Genomic DNA, 18,974 nt, shown 5'->3' with positions numbered 1-18,974 from the left:
GAGGTCACACCACTGCACTCCAGCCTGGGTAACAAAACTCAAATTAAAAAAAAAAAAAAAAAAAAAGAAATAAAATAATAATAATAATAAAATGGAGCAAGCTGAGACTGGCCAGATGAGACTGACCAAGCATGAGGTGATAATATTATAGTTACTGTATATTTTACTATGCTCTTATATTGCTTTTATATTGCTTTCTAGAATCCTTTCATTTCAATTTGAAGGACTCTTTTTTAGTATTCTTTGCGGAGCAGGTCTAGTGGTAATGAGTTCCCTCAGCTTTTGTTTATCTGGGAAAGAGAATTTCTTCTTCATTTTTGAATGACAGTTTTGTCAGGTATAATTTTTTGGCTGGCAAAGCTTTTTTTTTTCCTTTTTAAATACTTGGAATATATAATCTTGCTCCCTTCTGGACTTTGAGATGCCTGGGGAGATATCTGCTGGTAATTTTATAGGAGCTCCATTGCATATGTTCAGTCATTTTTCTTTTGTTGCTTTCAAGATTCTCTTTGCAATTTTGACAATATGTGATTACAGTAGGACTATATGTGGGTCTCTCTGAGATTATCTTTCGTGGAGTTTGCTGAGCTTCTTAAATTTGTATGGCAATATCTTTCCTCAAATTTGGGAAATTTGGGGTCTGATAAGGTTTGGCTGTGTCCTCACCCACATCTCATCTTGAATTGTAACTCCTACAATTCCTACGTGTCATGGGAGGAACTTGGTGGGAGGCAATTGAATTATAAGGGTGGGCCTGTCCTGTACTGTTCTCATGATAGTGAAGGAGTCTCATGAGATCTGATGGTCTAAAAAAAAAAAAATAGGTGTTTCCCTGCACAAGCTCTCTTCTCTTGTCTGCTGCCATGAGAAAACATGAGATGTGCCCTTCACCTTCCACCATGATTGTGAGGTCTCCCTAGCAATGTGGAATCGTAAGTCCAATAAACCTCTTTCTTTTGTAAACTGCCCAGTCTTGGGTATTTCTTTATCAGCAGCATGAAAACAGAATAATACAGGGTCTTTATTTCTTTGCGTAGGACCTCAACCCTTTCTCTCTTCTATGTTTAAGATTTCCATAATACATGTGTTGCTCCATTTGCTGATGTCCCATAAGCTCCTTAAGTTTCCTTCACTTTTCTTCATTTTTTTCCTCTCTGACTCAATAATTTCAAATAAACTGTTTTCAAGGTTACTGAGTCTTTCTTCTCTTTGGTCAAGTATGAAACCCTCCAGTGAATTTTTCCATTCAGTTATTATATTCTTCAGCTCTAGAATTTTTTTTGTTTATATATCTATATATATATAAAAATTTTATTGTATTTTAGGTTTGGGGGTACATGAAAAGAACGTGCAGGATTGTTGCATAGGTATATGCATGGCAATGAGGTTTGCTACCTTCCTCCCCATCACCTATATCTGGCATTTCTCCCCATGTTATCCCTCCCAACTCCCCACCCCCACCACCCCACCCCTGCCGTCCCTCCCCTAGGGGTTCTTTTCAATAGTTTCTGTCTCTTTGTTGATAACCTCATTTTGTACATGCATTGTTTTCCTAATTTTGTTTTGTTGTTTGTGTTATCTTTTAGCTTATTGAGCATCTTTAAGATGATTGTTTTAGATTACTTGTTAGGTAATTAATAGATTTCCATATCTTTAGGGTCAGTTTCTAGAGATTCATTTTGTTTCTTTGCCCGTTTCTCTGCTTCTTTGTATGCCTTGAAATCTTTTTTTAAGCTTTGGGCATTTCGGGATGGCTTTATACAAGGTAAGACCTTCACCAGTCAACCCGCTAGAGATTCTAGGGCTTTTTCCAACTTTTTTTGGCAACATTTCTCTGGGCTGTGTTTATAATTCCCCAATTTAAGGTTTGTCTCTTTTCTGTAGCCCACAATCTCTTGCTCCCCTTGGTGTCTGTCTGTGGTACTACATCTTATTGTTTCCATAACAAGCTGCAGCAGTCGCCTTTGATCTCAGTGACCCCTGAGCATCAAAACTGGCATCTAAACTGCTGTTCCCGTCAGCACTCCAAGTCAGGAGAGATAGAAATCTGCTCCTTAGGAGAACTGTCAAAAGGCCTGAGCATTGGACCATGGTTGTTTCCCCTCTCTGTTTCTCTCTTGAGGGAGAAGAGGATTGGAAAAGTTCTCCCAATTATACTGCAGTGTGCTAGGGATAGGGAGTAACTAGGGTGACAAAGAATCTCTCCTTGACCACACTTTAGTCAGATTCCTCTGAACCCTCTACTTAACCAGGCCTTGACCTTTGAGCTCCTATATTCATCTTTGCATCACAAAACTATTTCTTGCAGTTTTAGCAAGAATCTTCCACTCTTGATATCTAATTAAATTAATCATCCTCCACCATCCCCCAGATGACATTTGATCACCCTGACCTGCCTTCTGCAAGAACTCTGTCAGATCAGTTTTACCAGAATGTCACCCTTGCCTTGACATTGCCTCTTAGTAATTTTCCATCCACTGCTCACCCCCACCCCCCAACTCTGCTCTTTGACTATAAATCCCCACTTGTCCTGCTGTAACTATGACAATTGTCCTTGCTTTTCTTTACCAATGGCAAGCAAAATACCACACAATTTTCTGCCTGTTTCAATGAATCTCCTGGCTTTGTGTACCTTTGGATGCTGCAAACTCTCAACTGGTTTTTGGAGTTCTCAGAAAGGCTATTTTGTCCATATGATGTTGTTAAGTTGATGTCTCTGTAGGAGGATAAGGCTCTGGGGTTTCCTATTCTGCCATCTTGCTTATATCAATCAGCACAGTCTTATTTCATAAGTACATCAAAACTGGACTTTCTTGCTTTTGTTTTCGGAGATGGAGTCTTACTCTGTCGCCCAGGCTAGAGTGAAGTGGTGTGATCTCAGCTCACTGCAATCTCTGCCTCCTGGGTTCAAGCGATTCTCCTGCCTCAGCCTCCCAAGTAACTGGGATTACAGGCGCACACCACCACGTCTGGGTAATTTTTGTATTTTTAGTAGAAACAGGTTTTCGCCATGCTAGCCAGGCTAGTTTCAAACTTCTGACCTCAGGTGATCCACCTGCCTCGACCTCCCAAAGTACTGGAATTACAGGCATGAGCCACCACAACTGGCCCAATACTGGACGTTTTTTATCTTCCCCTCCAAAACCTACTTTACCACAGTGTTCCTGAGACAATAAAATGACAACACCTGCTGCTATACAGTATTTAAACTAGAAACTTAGGAATCATCCTTACCTTTGCCCTGTTCCACCATGTCAAATTATTAGCCAAGCATTCTTGATTTTACTTTATAAATAGTTATCAAATCTACCCACAACTCCTTACTGCCACACAAAGCCATCCCTTTTCATTTAGATGATTATTAACAGACTTTTTTTTTTTTAAACTGGGTCTTACTCTCTCTCTCAGGCTAGAGTGCAGCGGTGTGTGATCACAGCTCACTGTGATCATGAACTCCTAGGCCCAAACAGTCCTCCCACCTCAGTCTCCCAAGTAGCTGGGACTAAAGGCACACAGCATGGTGCCTGGTTAATTTTTTATTTTTTGCTAACATGAGGTCTCACTATGTTGCCAGGCTGGTCTCAAACTCCTGAGTTCAAGCAATCTTCCCATTTCAGCCTCTAAAATCATGCTGGGATTACAGGCGTGAGCCACCATGCCTGGTTTATAGCAATCTCTTAATTAATTCTTAATTCCTGACTTTAACTCCTCCAATTTAATCTCCATAGTGTAGGTAGAGCAATTCTAAAATGCATATGTGGCCCTGTCATTCTGCCACTTAAAAGCTTTCAGTGTTTCTCTACTGTCTTAGAAATAAATTCTAGCCTCTTTTACAAAGTTTACACAGCTTTTTATTGTTTACAATCCCCTGCTCACCCCGCCAGACTCACAAAACAAAGAATTATCTGGTCCAAAATGTCAATAATGTCTGGCAGGGTGGAGAAATCTAGTCCTAGAGGGTGGACTTCAGAAAACGAAGGAGTCAGCCAAGAAAGAGAAAGAAACAGAACCCCCAAAATAAGAGATCCAGCAGGAGAAAGAAGCAAAAGAAACCCCCGGGATTTATACATTACAAATTAAGAGAAATGACCAACACCAAGTTATTCCTGCTGCTGATGGACATCTCCAGCTTTGGAGGCTTCTGCACTAGCCTGGTGTTGGTCTTTCCTCCTTTCATTTTCCTAATGGTTAGGCTATTCCTGTGCCCACTGTCAGTGGTGAGGGGGTAGCCTGAGAATCATATTCTGAGTCTTCCATCAGCTTTAGCCTTGGAGCTGGTCCAGAGAATAAGAAACTTCAGATGCTCTGAAAGTCTTATTATGGGCCAGGCATAGTGGCTCACACCTATAATCTCAGCACTTTGGGAGGCCAAGGGAGGCAGATTGCTTGAGCCCAGGAGTTTGAGACCAGCCTGGGCAAGATGATGAGACCCCATCTTTACAGAAAATACAAAAAATCAGCTGGGCATAGTGGCACGTGCCTGTAGTCCCAGCTTCTCAGGAGGTTGAGGTGGGAGGATCACCTGAGCTCGGGAGGTTGAGCCTGCATTGAGCCATGATAATGCTATTGCACTCCAGCCTGGGTGACAGAGTGAGACTCTGTCTCAAAAAATAAAAAGAAAAAAGAAAGTCATAATTTGAAATAGGTGGGACTGAGAGCCTCTTACATAGAAAAGTAGGTCCTGCTTAAAGTGGATTAAAAAAGGAGTTTAGGGTCTTGTTTGCTGGTTGGTTCTGTCCCTGGAATCTTGCATTTCAGTTTCCCTATTAGGAGGGTGGATTGGCAAAAAGCTCCCCTGAATACCAGACTAGTCTGGGAGGAGTCTTACGACTGTGGTGTTAAGGGTTTTGTTTACACCTTGGAGAAGCAGGCTTCCTATAATTCTAGCTGGCTATTCCAGTAGACCTAGAATAGATGGCAGGGAGAGTGGAGAGCTGGCAGCCAATAGCACCACTCTGTCTTTGCAACTATAAAAATAAATCAACCAGGAATTTATCTGAGAGGTATTGGTGTCTAGAAAAAGAACATCAGGGTCCAGGCGCGGTGGCTCACATCTGTAATCCCAGCACTTTGGGAGGCTGAGGTGGGTGGATCACGAGGTCAGGGGTTCAAGACCAACCTGGCCAAGATAATGAAACTCTGTCTCTACTAAAAATACAAAAAAATAGCTGTGTGTGGTGGCATACTCCTGTAATCCCAGCTACTTGGGAGGCTGAGGCGGAGAATTGCTTAAATCCAGGAGGCGGAGTTTGCAGTGAGCTGAGATCACGCAACTGTACTCCAGCCTAGGCAATAGAGTAAGACTCTGTCTCAAAAAAAAAAAAAAAGAAAACGAATATCAGAACAAACCTAAAGAAATTGACAAGAAGGAATAATGAAGATAAAACAAATTAATGAATTAAACAAAGGAAAAAGTCAAACAGCAATAGATGGCTAGGTAAAACCAAGGGCTTATTCAAAAAAATAGACAAAACCTTGGGAAACCTGAGCAAGGAACAATTAAGAAAACCCAAATACAGAACAACAGACATGAGGAAGGGGTAATACGTTAATGAAATTCAAAGAATTATAACAGGCCAGGTATGGTGGCTCATGTCTGTAATCCCAACACTTTGGGAGGCTGAGACAGAAGCATCACTTGAGGCCAGGAGTTAGATACCAGCCTGGCAACATAGCATGATCCTGTCTCTACAAATAAAATAGGCAGGCATGGTGGTGCATGCCTGTAGTTCCAGCTACTCAGAAGGCTGAAGCAGGAGGATCACTTGAGCCCAGGAGGTTGATGCTACAGGAAGCCACAACTGTGGCACTGCAATCCAGCCTGGGTGACAGAGCAAGACCCTGTCTCAAAACAATCAAACAAACAAACCCAGGCAGATTTATAAGATAATTTCATATACAACTTTATGCCCATCCATTTCGAAATCTCAATGATATAAACAGATTTCTGGGAAAATAAATAAATTATCAAAATTAGAACAAGATGTTAAAAGCCGGAATAACCTGATCTGTAGGGGAACTGCTCCATGATGGCCCTGGTCACCTTGCACTATCATCAGATAAGCAACAGCTTCCACCACAGCTGTCCTGAGTCCTGTGATACTCCTGGAACACAAAAGGATGGGGCTTGAGAGGAGCTGCCATGGGGCTTCTCCCATCTGCCTCCTTTTCCCCCAAGGATGCTGCCAGAGTGTTTCTCGTGGCCATCCAGTTCTGATGAGGCCTAAGGCTCAGGCTAAGAATCTCTGCAGCTGCAGGCTAACACGAGCTCCTCAGCAATGCGGTTGTCTGACAACGCATTTCACAGTAATCTAGTCCTTTTGTTTCCATGTCTATTTTGGGATGTGGGACAAGGACCACAAGGAACTGATATCTTTGACTACACTTCCTTTTGCTATTTATGTGAGTAATAAACCATCTAGATCTAAAGAGGGGTGGGGTGCAGTGTCTCATACCTGTAAACCCAGCACTTTGGAGGCCAAGGTGGGAGGATCATTTGAGGTCAGGAGTTTGAGACCAGCCTGGCCAACATGGTGAAACCCCGTATCTACTAACAATACAAAAATTGGCCAGGCATAGTCTCAGGCACCTGTAATCCCAGCTAATCGGGAGGCTTAAGCCTAGGAGGCAGAGATCTTGCCACTGTACTCCAACCTGAACAACAGAGCAAGACTCTGTTTCAAAAAAAAAAAATGAAGAAAATAAAGAAAAATAAATTTTCAAGAAAAATAAATCTAAAGAGGGCTTGTTATATCCTTACTGGTTGGAGCTGTCAGGTCATTTCATCTTGCCTGCTCTGTACTTGACATAATCACAACAGATCAACTGTCTTTTCTTGGTTTGCCAGATTAAGTTAGTTAAAAGATTGCAAGTGCCTAGTAGCACAGAGAGCATAGGTAAACAGGTACTTCCTTACATTACTACTGGAAACAAATACAGTCGGTGCTCCAACACAGATCAGAAATGCAGTTATGCTTATGATGGTTGCATCTGTACTGACCATGTACACACTATTTTTCTTGTCATTATCTGGTAAACAATACAGTATAACAAGTATTCACATACCATTTACATTGGATTAGCTATTGTAAGTAATCAAGATGATTTTAAATATATGAGAGGATGTTCATAAGTTATATGCAAATAGTACACCCTTTTGTATCAGGGGCTTGAGCATCCTTGATTTTGGTATCTGCAGGACATTCTGAAACTAATCGCCCATGGACATCAAGGGATGATTGAATGGGTAAAACAAAATTTGGCAATAGCTTGTTTTCTGTTGCTTATAACAGAGTACCTGAAAACGGATAATGTATAAAGAAACGAAATTTATTTCTTACAGTTCTGGAGGATGGGTCCAAGATTGAGGGAGGGGCATCTAGTGAGTCCCCTCTTGCTGGTAGGGACTCTCTGCAGCGTCTCAAAGCAGTGCAAGGCATCACCTGGCAAGAGACAACACATGCCAGCTGAGGTTTCTCTTCCTCTTCTTACAAAGCCACTAGTTCCACTCCCATGATAAGCCATTGGTTAATCCATTAATCCAGAATGAATTAATCCATTTATGAGGGAAAAGCCCTCACAACCCAATCACCTCTTAAAGGCCCCACTTCACGTGAAGTGAGTTTGGGAAAGAACGAACATTCAAACCATAACATCAATCAAAATTTAAATCACTACCTTCTGTCACTCATAAATTCCACTAACAGGAATTCCACTTCTAGAAATTTATCTCACAGAAATATAGATACACACACATATGCACTATACATAGCAGTTTATACACAGCACCATATATATATAATATACATAGCAGTTGTAAAACAATATGCGATAGAGCTCATTTTGAAGATTGGGGCACATGAGGTCAGGCACAGTGGTTCACACCTATAATCTCAGCACTTTGGGAGGCTGAGACAGGTGGATCACCTGAGGTCAGGAGTTTGAGAACAGCCTGGGCAACATGGCAAAACCTCATCACTACAAAAAAACACAAAAATTAGCCAGGCATAGTGGCCTGTGCCTGTAGTCCCGGCTACCCAGGAGACTGAGGTGGGAGGATCACTTGAGCCCAGGAATTCAAGGTTGCACTGAGCTATAGTCATGCCACTGCACTCCAGCATGAATGACCAAAAAAAAAAAAAAAAAAAAAAGTATATAGTTATGCTTACATGTGCAGAGAGTAAAAATTTGTGATGTCATATTACAAACTGGTTATCTTTGATGAATGGGAACTTTATTTCTACCATATATATGTGGTATATATATAAAATATATATGGAATATATATTATGTATGATATATATTATATAATGTTGTTTATATATACTTATATACACACACATATATTTTAGAGACAGGGTCTTTCTGTGTTGCCCAGGCCAGAGTGCAGTAGTGGGATCATAGCTCATTGTGTCATGAAACTCCTGCCTTCAAATATAAACTCCTCCTACCCTGGCCTCTCAAAGTGTTGGAATTACAGGTGTGAGGCGTGGTACCCAACACTTTTTTTTTTAGAGACAGGATCTGATATGGTTAGGCTTAGGGTCCCCACGCAAAATCTCATCTTGAATTGTATTCCCCATAATCCCCATGTGTCAAGGAAGGGCCAGGTGTAGGTAATTGAATCCTGGGGGCAGTTTCCCTCATGCTGTTCTCATGATAGTGAGTGAGTTCCCATGAGATCTGGTGGTTTTATAAGGGGATCTTCACCCTTTCACCTGTCACTTCTTCCTGCTGCCTTCAGAAGGTTAGGATTTAAAGACCAGCTTCCTCTTTGCCTTCTGCCATGATTGTAAGTTTCCTGAGGCCTCCCCAGCCAAGCTAGACTGTAAGTCAATTAACCATCTTTCATTTATAAATTACCCAGTCTCAGGCAGTTCTTTATAGCAGTATGAAAAAGGAGTAATACAGGATCTCACTCTGTGTCACCCAGGCTGGAGTGCAGTGGTGCTCAAGCAAGCCACAATTCTCCTACCTCAGCATCCCAAGTAGCTGGGACTACAGGTGCCTGCCACCACACCCAGCTAGTTTTCTTTTTTTATCTTTGTAGAGATGGGGGTCTTGCTGTATTGCCCAGGCTGGTTTGAACTCCTGGCCTCAGAGTCTCAGGTGATCCTCCTATCTCAGCCTCCCAAAGCACTCACTGGGATTACAGGTATAAGCTGCTGTGCCTGGCTGTTTTATGTGTATATGTATGCATATATATATATATATATATACACACACACACATATATTTTTAGACAAGGTCACACTCTGTCACCCAGGTTGGAGTGCAGTGGCGCAATCTCAGATCACTGCAACCTCTGCCTCCCAGGCTCAAGGGATCCTCCCATCTCAGACTCACGAGTAGCTGGAACCACTGGCATGCACCACCATGCTCAGCTAATTTTTTGTATTTTTGATAGAGACAGAGTTTTGCCATGTTGCCCAGGCTGGTCACGAACTCCTGAGCTCAGGCCATCCTTCCACCTCAGCCTCCCATAGTTCTGGGATTACAAGTGTGAGCCACTGTGCCTGGCCTTATATATTTTTTAATTCAAAACTTTTACCATGAATATATGTACTTAAATTTTATTCAAAACTACATAAAAGCAGAGAACAGTATAATGAACCCATTAAGATTTAAAATATTTAAAATGTTGCCAAGTGTTTCATCTCAAATTGTTATAAATCTACAATAATCTTCTCCTCCTTCTTCTTTTATCTTTAACTGGAAGAAACAATCAGTTGTCCAATAGGATATCCCACATTCTGTATTTGTCTGATTGTTTCCTTTTCCTCTTTCCCCTTTATTCTTTCCTCTTTCCCCTTTATTCTTTCCTCTTTCCCCTTTATTCCAGTGTAACTGGAAATGACACTTAAAGGCCCGAGTATATTAAGGAGCAACATTTTTGTCAACAGGAAGCATACAGTCTGGTTATTCCACTTTTAGTAATGCTAACATTGATCAGCGGGTTTTCAAACGTGAAGCTAGATTTTCCCCTACAACCAACAAATAATCTGTGGATCTATAGTGCCTTGTGAATATCCAGTTCCTCATCACCCTTTTATATAATGCTTTGCTCTCTGGATCTTTTGCACATATTATTGTGATTTTTCTAACTCTAACTTTCCTTCTATATTTATCATCTGGAATTCTGTAAAAATGAGCTTTCTCCCATCCACTAATTTTATGGTTGTAATATTTTTACAGTTTTTCAAATACATAATTGTTAGCATTGGTGTGTGTCTTCCCGGAACTCCTTCCTGTGGGTACTAGGAAGGCATACTATGCTCTACTGATCTTTGTATTCCTGTAAACCATAACATCTACCAAAATTTAATGCCTGCTGTAGCGATGGTACATAGGATGCATTTAATAAGCCCAACAATATATCATTGAGTACTATCTGATTAAACCTGAGTGAAAAAAAAAATCATTGAGTCAACTCAAAGATCCGGCGATCCTCTCCGAAAGGATTTGCTGGACCATAGATTATGCTTCAGTTAAAGCTCAGAAACTGGCAATGAGGCTCATCTTACAAATTAAGTCCACTGTTCAAAGAAACAAAAACAGAAAGCTTGATGCCATAAAGACTTCAGTCGCATATCCGAAATTCAAAGTGAGAAAAATATACTATCCTTAAGTGTATTTTCCTAAGCAGTATTTCGCTAACTTTGGCTGGCGTAATTTTTGTTAACTCTTCACAACCTGAACAAATAATTTTAATCACGTCTTCCTCCGATATTTTCGATGAAAACGCAAAGGGCACTACGAACTTGGAAAATGGATGCTTTTTAGGCCGCTAAATTTCCTTGACTTTAAACAACACTCATTAAAATATAAGAGCACTATGAGTTATACTTGATTGGATCATCCGCACGTGCTAAATCATGTATGACTTCTGGGAACCCGTTTCGCTCGGCTGGGGTTTCGGCAGCTGCGGAGTTCCCTTTCCTAGAAAGTCCCCGGCTCTGACCCTCCCGGGCTTCCGCGCCTGAGGCTTCCCTGCCGGGGGATCGGGCACTGACAAGTCCTCGGGGCCGCCCTCAGCCCTGGGACGCCCTCCGCCGGATCTACCCCAGCCTCGCCCGCTTCTCTCTCACCCTTGACCTTTTCGCCACACCCCCAAAATGCCACCACGTTCTTCCGCCCGAGGTGCCGCGCGCCCCGCCCACCTGCTTCCCGTGGGCTACGCGAGGCTACGCCGCGCCCGCCTTTAGACGATTGGTTTTTGTGCCTGTCACTCTAGGGTCCCAAGCCTACCATTGGTCGGCTTCCGTCACGCCGCTGAAGTGGAGTAGGGTCGAGCGCGGAATGCTAGGAGCTGCTGGGGTGTCTGTCGCAGCGGGTTTTCTGGGTAGTTTGCGGAGCTTCTAGGATGGAGCCGGCTCCGGAGGGAGCGAGTGTGACCGCAGTTCCTGTGTCAGCTGCCGATAGCACTGTGGAGTTGGCCGAAGTCGAAGAAGGAGTTGGAGTAGTCGGTGAGAATGACGCAGCCGCGAGAGGAGCGGAGGCCGTTGGCGACAGTGAGGAGGACGGGGAGGATGTGTTCGAAGTGGAGAAGATCCTGGACATGAAGACGGAGGGGGTACGTGAAGGGGCCCCGACGCGAGGCTGGGCGGGGAGCTGCGGGCCCGGCGGGGAGGACGCGAGCTGGAAACAGCGCGGGCAGACCCAAAACGCGAGCGGGGGAGGAATGTGACGAGCTCGACGCAAGCCCGCGAAATCGTGGGAAAAGCGAAGTGACATTTCCCAGTGCACTCCTAGGGCCGAGTCTGTGAGGAAAGCTTCAGCAAGTTTTGAAGGATTGTTTTGGCTGAAGAGACGAAGCAGTTTGGGATGTGGTGATATGGTGATGACAAGGCTGCAGGCAGCTGGTGACGGACTTCTGTGGTCCTCGGTATTTGGGTACATGGTTGGAGCTGCTTGGAGTGGTACGATAGTGAAGTAACGCGTTTTGTCATGGTTCATTGTCAACGCCTTCGTTCCACTGTTTTCCAGAACCGTAACAACTCGTTCCTGGTTTAAAATCTTCTGGAATTCTCATTTGCCCTCGGAGTGAAATCTCAATCTCACCCAGAGGGTGGCATTTAAAGGCCTTCAGACCCTGGCCAGCATCATCCCTCTCTCCTCTACGCGTTGTATATAGATCGCAGCCACACAGAAATACTTGGAATTCATCACACCATGCTTTGGTGTTTAGTGTCCTCCTGGCCTGGACAGTTCTCTGCCCTCTTCTGGTGAAATCTTAATCTTTCAAGGCCTCAGGGTCTAGTGCCCTGGGAAAGCCTTTTTTGACCCTAATCTCTGCAGAGTGAGTTTTCTCATCTCTGCCCTTTTTACTTTTTGTGTTGACCTCAATGAAGGCATTTAAGCCAATATCGTTTTTTTGTCTCTCTTGCTACATGTGGGCTTCTTCAATCCAAGGGGAAGCATGGATAATAAGAAAATAATCTGTTTCTGTAGATGGGTGCGAGGTAACCAAAGGGCCCCACAGTGGTCATTCTCCATGTTGTATTCTTTTCATTGTCTGTTATTTCCCATTGGTCACATGCTGCCTTGTGTCAATTTTTTGCCCATTCATTCAGCATTTTTTTTCCAACTACTGTATGCCAGGTGCTGTGTTAGGTCCGGACGATAGAGATTAATTGAAGCATACACAGGTGCTGACAGTGGAAACTTTTCCTGTATGTGGGGAGTTAAGTAATTAAGATCTGATGTCATTAATATTGTCATTTGCAATAAAGATAGAAATGTTTTTATGTATAATTTCTCCAAATATATTGTAAGCACCTTGAGGTGAAAGAAGGAGCCACTGTTAGACTGTTTCATATCACCTGCATTTAACACAATACTTTTCACACAGAAGGTATTTGGAAAATATTTGGCTAGAAAGATAAAGTCTTTAGAATTAAGATTCATTCATTCATAAAGTTTTTAATTTTGCCAGCCTCAAAGAAGTGTAAGCACTGTATACCTAAGTCCTCACCAGTCTAAAGAGGGTGAAACTAAAAAACCTACATGTGTAAGGCAGTTATTCTTTAGTGCTGTAAGTTTGAGTTAAAGTTCTTGCATTTTTAGGTGCTCTTGCGAAGGAGTGATTTATAAGATGAAGGTGTTATGGTTTGGCTGTGTCCCCATCCAGAATCTTACCTTGAATTGTATTCCCCATAATTCCCACGTGTCAAGGGAGGGACCAGGTGAAGTTAGGATCATAGGAGTGGTTCCCCCAATGCTATTCTGGTGATAGTGAGTGAGTCTCAATTTGGTGGTTTTATAATAAGCCTCTGGCATTTCGCCTGCTTGCATTCACTCGGGCCTGCCACCCTGTGAAGAAGGTGCCTGCTTCTGCTTTGACTTCTGCCATGATTATGGTTTCCTGAGGCCTCCCCAGCCACGCTGAACTGAGTCAAGCCTCTTTCCTTTATAAGTCTTGGGTATTTCTTCATAGCACTATGAGAACAGACTAACACAAAAGGTATTAGCAGAACAGGACTATACAGTTTTCTCTTTTACTGCGGAGTGAGCCAGCTAGTTGGTTAGCCACCTAGCCGTCGACAAACTTAAGGGTCCTGCTAGCGGTTTGTTAGGCCTCCTTATAGTCTAGGGATTTAAAATTTATAATCAGAAACCCTCAGAGTTGATTCGCTTTTTTTTTTTCATAATATTTCTTGATTCTAACTATATGTATGAATAATAAACATAAGAACTGTGGAAATAGATACATACACCACCATTCCAACCCATATATCATTATTTCTCTGTTGCCCAAGGCCTGCAGCCTTGACCTTCCAGCTCAAACAGGCCTCCCACCTCAGCTTCTTGAGTAGCTGGGACTATAGGTGTGCCCTACCTCAATTAATATTTTAATTTTTTTATAGGGATTGGGTCTCCCTATGTTGCCCAGGCTGTTCTCAAACTCCTGGGCTCAAGTGATCCTTCACCCTTGGCCTCCCAATGTGCTGAGATTTATAGGTGTGAGCCACTGCACCAGGCCAATTTTTTTTAACTTTTTTAACAAACATTTTAAACTGTTGCTCCAGTGTATATGACCTGGTAGAATAGGGGCCTGCCTTTTAGTTTGGCTCACGGATTAGGCTAAAGGAAAATAGACTACTTTCGGAATTTTGAAGTCAAATTTATAAATCCCAGGGCTATCATGCAATTTCCTAATATATGGCAAAACCCTGGGCAATATTTGGATCTACATGACTCCTATACAAAGATGTGAAATTCAGAGATTTTATCTAAATTTGAAATTCCAGGATTTCATACTGCAGTGCTCCTAAAACTCAAAAGGTTCCTAAAACATAGTGACCACATTCAGTAACTATTTGTTGAATGAGTGAATGAAGGAGGCACAACTGCTGAAGTAAAGGCTAACAATTACCAGTAAATTAAATCTGGAGCTACAATTAAGATATGTTCCTTAATTCTTGAAAATTTTTCTTAATACCTTCCTCATCAATTAGATCAAATTTCTTGGTAACTAGCATTAGATTTATAACTGTGTTAATGTAAAAGGTAGTTTTCTAGTCTCCAGTGCATAAACCTTCACGCAGATTCTCCAGTTGTTAATCATTTATCTATTTATCTTTTTTCTCTGTGTAAATACATTTTTTTCTGGCCGATTTGAAAGTGGCATTCTCTTAAGGGCTATGTTGAATAACGCATTTGCCGCTCTTTTTATGCACATACACACACACACACACAAGATCATTTTTGTTCCCATGACCTGTTACTGATAAAATTAGTGTATTCATTCAATGTATGATAATAACTTTTTGTATGATATTTATTCCAAAACCAAACATATTGCTTTCTTTTAGGCAGTTCTGCATACTATTGACTAAGATTTCTTTTTCCCGTCCATACAAGCTTCTTAACTGTGCTGTCTCACCTTTAATTTCTTCAGTTTTAGTTATGCCTTTACAGAAGCTCTTACAGAGTTGTATACAGTAGTTTTCCTTCTGTATGTTATTTTCCCCAAAAGAATACACATATATTCTCGATGGATAAAATCACCATCTTCCTACCCATTTAATGTAGCTGAACAGTAAAACTGTATTGATGTACTCTTAACTATTACTTGAACATTTTAAGGCTTTTCAGGCTTATCTTTAAAAGTTAAGATTTTGAGGCTGGGCATGATGGCTCATGCCTATAATCCCAGCACTTTGGGAAGCCAAGGGCAGGAAAATCACCAGGTCAGGAGATAGAGACCAGCAGGCAGATCACAAGGTCAGGAGACCGAATAGCCTTTTGTGTTGGCTAGCCAACATGTGAAACCCATCTCTACTAAAATACAAAAAATTAGCTGAGCATGGTGGTGCCTGCCTGTAGTCCAAGCTACTTGGTAGGCTAAGATAGGGAAATCGCTTGAGCCCGAAAGGCAGAGGTTGCAGTGAGCCGAGATCACGCCACTGCACTCCAGCCTGGAGACAGAGCAAGACTCTATCTCAAAAAAAAAAAAAGTTAAGATTTTGAGTCTGTTCTTTTTCTGGCATTTCTTGAGTTCAAATTCTGCTTAGTGTTTATACTTGATCTTTCTACACAGATAATGATTGAAGGGCAGTGTGGGTATGATTGAAGGATAAAATGGGAGGGAGCAGTTCTTAGCACTCTGCTTGGAAAGTTTATTGCCTTGGTGGTGGTAGGAAGAAAATTGGGCACGTGTTAAGTGTGCAGCTAGAATGGTGCTCTGCAGTTCATGTTGACAGTCAAGTTTTATATTCTTGATTCTCAGTGAGATTAGGTATTGAGCAGAAACGATAAACCAGAAATCTGAAGAAGCAAAACTTTGGAATATATATTACAAAGATTTAGTAACCTTAAAAAGTATTAGAAAGAGATATTCTTATAGATGAGCAAGAAAATGGGTAAAAGACACAACAGGTAATTTAAAGTGTTTTATTGTGATTATGTATACATAGCATAGAATTAACCATTTCTAAGTGTATAGTTCAGCAGCATTAATTGCATTCACTCAGTTGTACAAACAACACTACTATTTCTAAAATCTTTTCATCTTTCCAGAGACTCTGTAGTCATTAAACAGTACTAGTACTTGGTCTTTTTACACAGATGGCCGAATGATTTAAGGGCAATGTGGGTGTGATTGAAGAGTACCCATCCTTCGTACCTCAAGTCCCTGGTAGCCTCTAATGTACTTTCTGTCTCAATGAATTTGCCTATTCTAAGTACCTCATGTAAGTGAAATCATAAATAGCCTTTTGTGTTTTGCTAGCATAATATTTTCAAGATTCATCTATGTTACAGCATGTGTCAGGATGTCTTTCCTTTTTAGGGCTGAATAATCCGTTGTATGGGTAGACATTTTATTCATTGATCAACAGACACTCGGGTTGCTTCCACCTTTTGGCTGTTGTGAATAATGCTGCAGTGAACTTTGGTGTACAAATATTTGTTTGAATATTTGTTTCAATCCTTTTGGAATTGAAAATAGGAACTACCTTTGGAATTGCTGGGTCATAGGATGATTCTATGTTTAAATTTTTGAGAAACTGTCTTGACAGTTTTTCATATCAGCTGTACTATTTTACATTCCCAACACCAAGTTAAGAAGATTCTGATTTCTCCACATCCTTACTAATGCTTGCTATTTTCTGTTTTTGGGGGGTTTTTTTTATGGCCATTTAAAGTTGTGAAGTAGTATTTCATTTTGCGGTTTTGATTTGCATTTCCCTAAGGACTAATGATGTTGAGCATCTTTTCAAAAGTAGCCGGGCGCGGTGGCTCAAGCCTGTAATTCCAGCACTTTGGGAGTCCAAGGCGGGTGGATCATGAGGTCAAGAGATCGAGACCATCCTGGTCAACATGTTGAAACCCCATCTTTACTAAAAATACAAAACATTAGCTGGGCTTGGTGGCGCATGCCTGTAATCCCAGCTACTCAGGAGGTTAAGGCAGGAGAATTGCCTGAACCCAGGAGGCGGAGGTTGCAGTGAGCCGAGATCAGGCCATTGCACTCTAGCCTGGGTAACAAGAGTGAAACTCCGTCTCAAAAAAAAAAAAAGTTGTGTTTATATATTCTGGATATTAATTCCTTATCAGATATATGATTTGCAAATATTTTTCCCATTCTGTGGATTATCTTTTCACCTGATGATAATGTCCTTTGATGCCCCAAAGTTTTGTTATTTTTTTCTTTTTTTGAGATGGAGTGTTACCCTGTTGCCTGGGCTGGAGTGCAATGGCGCAATCTTGGCTCTCTGCAACCTCTGCCTCCCGGGTTCAAATGATTCTCCTGCGTCAGCCTCCCAAGCAGCTGGGATTACAGGCCCCCGCCACCACACCCGGCTAACTTTTGTGTTTTTAATAGAGACGGGGTTTCACCAAACTGGTCCAAACTCTTAACCTCAGGTGATGTGGACGCCTCGCCTTCCCAAAGTACTGGAATCACAGACATGAGCCACTGTGCCTGGCCAAGTTTTTAATTTTGATAAAATACAGTTTATCTTTTTCTTTTGTTTGTGCTTTTGACAGCATATCAAAGAATCTAGCTGGACCCAGGTTTGGCTGGTTGCTACTCGAAAGCCAGACACAAGAGACGAGGGTTGGTGAGAGAAAACAAATTTATTCAGAAAGCCAGCAAAATTGAGAAGATGGTGGACTATTATCACAAAGAACATCTTTTTTTTTTTTTTTTTTGTAAGAGACGGGGTCTCGCTTTGTTGCCCAGGCTGGAGCACGCTGGCTATTCACAGGCGCGATCCGACTACTGATCAGCATGGGAGTTTTGACCTGCTCTGTTTCCGACATGGGCCAGTTCACCCCTCCTTAGGCAACCTGGTGGTCCCCCACTCCCGAGAGGTCACCATATTGTTGTTGAACTTAGTGCAGACACCCAATCGGCATAGCGCACTACAGCTCAGAACTCCTGGACTCGAGATCCTCCAGCCTCAGCCTCCTGAGTAGCTGGGACTACAGGCATGCACCACCGTGCCCGGCAAGAACATCTTAAATTTTAAAATTTACCCTGGGCGGGGGGGCGGGTGCAGTGGCTCACACCTGTAATCCCAGCACTTTGGGAGGCTCAGGCAGGAGGATCACTTGAGGTCAGGAGTTCGAGACCACCCTGTTCAACATGGTGAAACCCCATGTCTACTAAAAATACAAAAATTAGCTGGGAATGGTGGCATGAGCCTGTAGTCCCAACTACTTGGGAGGCTGAGGCAGGAGAATCACTTGAACCTGGGAGGCGGAGGTTGCAGTGAGCCAAGATCACGCCACTGCACTCCAGCCTGGTGACAGAGGAAGACCCCCTCTCAAAAAAAAAAAAAAAATTATCATAGGTTTTTATTTTTATTTTATTTTATTATTATTTTTGAGACGGGATTTCAGTATGTTGCTCAGGCTAGCTTCCAATTGTTGGACTTAAGGGATCCTCCCATTACAGCCTGTCAAGTATGTGGGTCTCCAGGTGTGCACCACCACGCCTGGGTGCCACCAACCTTGGAAATGGCTAGTTTTTTTTTTAACCTCATTGCTCTCCTTTCTGGGAATTTATTCTAATGACTTAATCAGAGATACACAGGGATATTTCAGCTTTATTTATAAATACAGAAAAATGGAAAGGGTCTAAACAACTATTGTAACAAAGGGAGCATTTTTGTAGTTTTTTTTGTTACATTTGTATGATGAAATAATTTTAAGTCATATTTTTGAAAAGTGATATAACAAAAAGTGATTGATACATAAGTGAAAAAGCAATATTAAAAGTTATCCTAATGTTTTTAAAACATTCTAAATATGTATTAATAACGTAGTAGGTGAAGGAAATAGATCGAATTGTTACCGGTATTTGTGGATGACTTTTATTTGGTTCTTCCTATTTTTCATTGCTTTTGAAGTATTACACACCATTTTATGGAATCAGAATAGGACCTCAGTCTTTGGTTTATGAAAAATAGATCAATGATTCTGCTTTTTCTTTTCTTTTTTCTCTGTCTCTTTTTTTTTTTTTTTTT

At 41.8% G+C, this 18,974-nt stretch overlaps 2 protein-coding genes across 3 annotated transcripts in view; one reads left to right on the top strand and one right to left on the bottom strand.

Moving 5' to 3' along the window:
* Positions 1-7,003, bottom strand: part of LOC108317606 (heterogeneous nuclear ribonucleoprotein A3-like) — an 11,728-nt gene extending 4,725 nt beyond the window's left edge. Inside the window, exon 1 of the mRNA XM_037745575.1 lies at positions 6,917-7,003. Within this exon, the coding sequence (XP_037601503.1) occupies positions 6,917-7,003 (87 nt within the window). The remainder of the gene's footprint in view (positions 1-6,916) is intronic.
* Positions 7,004-11,262: 4,259 nt separating this feature from the next.
* MPHOSPH8 (M-phase phosphoprotein 8) overlaps positions 11,263-18,974 on the top strand; it is a 46,922-nt gene continuing 39,210 nt past the window's right edge. For both annotated transcript variants that reach the window (XM_017548223.2, XM_017548222.2), the window contains exon 1: positions 11,263-11,572. In XM_017548223.2, coding sequence (XP_017403712.1) covers positions 11,363-11,572 — 210 coding nt within the window. In that variant the 5' untranslated portion in view covers positions 11,263-11,362. The remainder of the gene's footprint in view (positions 11,573-18,974) is intronic.

The sequence above is a fragment of the Cebus imitator genome, unplaced genomic scaffold, assembly GCF_001604975.1.
Source record: "Cebus imitator isolate Cc_AM_T3 unplaced genomic scaffold, Cebus_imitator-1.0 Scaffold204, whole genome shotgun sequence".
NCBI lineage: Eukaryota > Metazoa > Chordata > Mammalia > Primates > Cebidae > Cebus > Cebus imitator.
Note: the sequence above shows the minus strand (reverse complement) of the source record. Positions and strands in the feature narration are given on the sequence as shown.